At 40.8% G+C, this 4,246-nt stretch overlaps 1 protein-coding gene across 1 annotated transcript; it reads left to right on the top strand.

Moving 5' to 3' along the window:
• Positions 1–2,579: 2,579 nt before the first annotated feature.
• Positions 2,580–3,518, top strand: LOC135886293 (olfactory receptor 13G1-like). The gene has a single exon (XM_065414107.1). The coding sequence runs from the start codon at positions 2,580–2,582 to the stop codon at positions 3,516–3,518; it is 939 nt and encodes a 312-aa protein (XP_065270179.1).
• Positions 3,519–4,246: the final 728 nt, after the last annotated feature.

A 4,246-nucleotide genomic window follows, 5' to 3' on the forward strand; every position in this document is an offset into this window, starting at 1 on the left:
CCATCATGACCCAAGGAGCTGCCAGCACACTGTGCCATGCACAGAGTGCCAATATGGCGTCCCAATTGCCCGAGTCTGCACTGGCACGACATTGGGTCCTATGCATACAGGAGCTATATGCTTTCATGCACATGGACAGATCCACATCTTACATAAGTCAGTACATCTCCTTTGACTTCTTGAGGTGAAAATCACAGGGAGGGTGATTACCCGTTGGAACAAACTACCCAGGGAAGTGGTGGATTCTCCATCTCTTCATGTCTTCAGATCCAGAGTGGCTGCCATTCGGAAAGATGTTTTACTCAAACTCAAGTTATTGGGCTCAGCTCAGGGGTAACTGCGTGAAATGTAATGACATAAGATGTATATAAGGTCAGAGTAGATGATCAGATGGTCCCTTCTGCCCTGAAACTCGATGAATCTATGAATTAGAGCTTTTCCTAAGGAAGGACGTAGTAAAAATCTATCTATCTATCTATCTATCCCTCATTATTGCACTCCAAGGAATTGGGTGTTTTGTTCATGACACCAAAGGTAACATAAACAATTAAAACACAAGATCAGTGCTGCCTTTAGATAATTAACATCTATCTCAGTGGTTTGAGCATTGGCTTGCTAAACCCAGGGTTGTGAGTTCAATCCTTGAGGGGGCCATTTAGGGAACTGGGGTAAAAATCTGTCTCGGGATTGGTCCTGCTTTGAGCAGAGGGTTGGACTAGATGACCTCCTGAGGTCCCTTCCAACCCTGATATTCTATGAATAAGGTACGATCTTCTAATAACACTGGGAGGTTATTTAACAAGCATTGTGATGCTGATCATTCATTGCTGAAAACTGATACGGTGACCATAGTAAATTTGGGAGACACACTCTGGCCTGTGTTGTGCAGAGGTCAGAGTAGTTGATTGCAAAGGTCCCTTCTGGCCTAGGAATCTTCAAATCCATGAAAGGGCTGTGACAACAGTAAACACAACTCTTTAAATCCAGCCATCAGCCTAATAGAAGAAGTAGAAAGCTCTTCCCAGCTGTGACAATTTTAAAGTGGTTGAAAGACTAGTAGAGCTAAGGAGACTGAATTATCTAATTCAAAGGGCAGTGCCATTTATACATTTTCATATATTAAAGGTAAATCATCATTCATTGGACTGTCATAAATGAATTGGAATAGAGGCTTTCTTTCTTTCTTTCTTTCTTTCTTTCTTTCTTTCTTTCTTTCTTTCTTTCTTTCTTTTACTAATCTAATTACTGAAGAATTTGAACGTCTATCTATCTATCTATCTATCTATCTATCTATCTATCTATCTATCTAAGGTTTTGACTTTTTCAATCTTTCTAGCTGTCTAGCTATCTCCACATGGCTACCATGTAATATCTCTATTATTGTTATCGCTTAAGATATTTTATAATTGTCACATATTATCTATACTGTTTTAGTTTGCTTGTCTGGACATGTTATTTAACTATTGAGGAATTCAATTATTTTTAACTTTTTTTTTTCAAATAGTTAATTCAGCTTCAAATATAGAGAGCCAAATAGTGCACTATTGTAAATTTTCACAGCTACTTATTCAGATCTATTTTAATAGAATTAATGTTCTGTATTCAAAATGATAGATAGATAGATAGATAGATAGATAGATAGATAGATAGATAGATAGATAGATAGATAGATAGATAGATCAGAGGAGTAGACAGACTCAGCTAACATGTGGAGTCCGTGTGTATAGACTGGGATTTCTTGTCAATGGGATTTGGTGCCTTCCCTTTTAGTCTCCCTCAAAAATTCTAGCTGATATCTCTGTCTCTAATGATTGACCTCTCAGGAAGAAATATTGCTATACACCCTTCTCAATGGGATGGGGCCTGATTTTCCTCTTACTCACCCCGGTGTAAATCATGAATTACTTCTTAGTCAAGTTGACAGAGATCATTGGTTTAAAATGGGGAGGGGGGGAAGAGTAATGTTTTTATCAATGAGGATAATTAACCATAGGAACAATTTACCAAGGGTCATGATGGATTCTCCATCACTGATAATTTTTAAATCAATATTTCCCCCCCTAAAAGTTTTCCTATAGGAATTACTTTGGGGGAGTTCTAGCACTGTGTTATGCAGGAGGTCAGTCTAAATGATCACAGTGGTCCCTTCTGGCCTTGGAATGTATGTATCCGTTCCCCAAAGTGCTACTTGAAACCAGCTCTAGTCCCTTCATTGTGATATGGATAATTTTAAAATTTGTGGTGTAATGTGCCTCGTTCTTATCTCCCCTATGATGATTTCAGTGAAACTCCATTAATTTCACTGGAGTTACTTCTTATTTATACTAGGTTCTTCTAAGTCAATGGGCCAGCTGGTAGGAATTGGTGTAGCTATACTGAAATCAATTAGCCAGACCCCTAGCTGGTGTAAGCTGACATCGCTTTATTGGAGTAAATAGACCAAATCCACAGCTGGTGCAAATCAGTGTCTTTCCTTTGGCTTCTGGGTTTCCTTAAAGCTACATTTATTTACATCAGCTGAGGGTCTGGCCCAGTGAGATGATTTATATCGACAGGTGAGGAGTAGCGGAGATTCGGAAATGAAGAACCAATCCTCTGTCACAGAATTCATCTTGGTGGGTCTGTCCAGCTTCCCTGAACACCAGATGTTCCTCTTTGTGGTATTCACCTTCATCTACATGGCAGCCCTTGCTGGAAACCTCCTCATCGTCCTCACTATTACTACTAGCAGCAGGCTCCACACCTCTATGTACATCTTGCTCATCAACTTGTCCTTGATAAACCTTTTATCCATCTCAGTGTCCGTCCCCAAAATGCTGCACAACCTTCTGGAGCACAGGAAGACCATTGCCCTCTTAGGTTGCATTGCACAGATCTGTCTCTTCACTTGGACTCTGGTAAGTGAAGTTCTGGTCCTTGCTGCCATGGCTTTTGACCGCTATATTGCTATCTGCCACCCTTTGCATTACACTATCATCATGAGGAAGGAGGTTTGTGTTGGGTTAATTGCTGGCATATGGATAATTGGGGTGGCCAATTCTGCAGTCCACACTGGACTTGTGCTCCAGCTTTCTTTCTTCAACTCGAACATCATCAATCATTTCTTTTGTGAATTGCCACCATTTCTAAAACTCTCCTGCTCAGACACCAGCCTCAATGAAACCCTGGCTTTTCTGGCTGATGCAGTCTTTGGGATAGGGAGCTGTGTGATAACTTTAATGTCCTATTTCTTCATCCTGAGAACTATCTTAAAGATTCGCTCCATGGAAGGCAAGAAGAAAGCCTTCTCCACCTGCTCCTCCCACCTCATAGTCGTCATCTTGTACTACTCCACAGCCATTTACACCTACATACACCCTTCTTCAGCCTACTCTCCAGACAGAGACAAAGTGATCACTGTCCTATATTCAGTTATAACTCCAGCACTCAACCCGATCATATACTCTCTGAGAAACAATGAGGTCAAAGAGGCCCTCAGAAAACTAATAAGTAGACTTGGGCTATTTCAAAGACAATAATATTATCTATCTATCTATCTATCTATCTATCTATCTATCTATCTATCTATCTATCTATCTATGAGACAAAATGGATGAGATAATATATTTTATTGAACCAGCTTCTGGTTGGTGAGAGAGACAAGCTTTTGGGCTACACAGAGGTCTTCTTCAGCTCTGTGTAGCTCAACAGCTTGTCTCTGTCACCAACAGAAGTTGGTTCAGTAAAAGATATCACCTCAACCACTTTGTTTCTCTAATATCCTGAGAACAACACAGCTACAACATCTATCTATCTATCTATCTATCTATCTATCTATCTATCTATCTATCTATCTATCTATCTATCTATCTATCTATCTATCTAGTATTTATGCACTGAGAAAGGGTGATTTGTACTTGAAAGTTCTTGCTATTGTACTTACTTTTCAAATAGAATAAAATTTATATTCCATTGTTGATGATTAGTTGGATATCTCTGTGTAGCGGGGCGGTCACCCTGCTCCGGCCCTGAAGGGGTTAAAGCAGCCCTGGAGAGGGCTGCAGATCGGAAAAGGTAGGCTGATGGGGAAAGCAGCCACAGCTGTGGCCAGCTTAATCAGGGCCCAGCTGGCCCTTATAAGAGGGCTGTGGGTCAGAAGCTTACACAGACACACTCTCTCTAGCTTTGTAGAGAGAAGGACCTGGCTGTCTGCGAAGCTGAGAAGGGTATCTAGGGTGGAGCAGTGCTGGGGAAGGGCAGAGGGAGC

This window comes from Emys orbicularis, chromosome 12 (assembly GCF_028017835.1).
Source record: "Emys orbicularis isolate rEmyOrb1 chromosome 12, rEmyOrb1.hap1, whole genome shotgun sequence".
In the NCBI taxonomy this organism is placed as follows: domain Eukaryota; kingdom Metazoa; phylum Chordata; order Testudines; family Emydidae; genus Emys; species Emys orbicularis.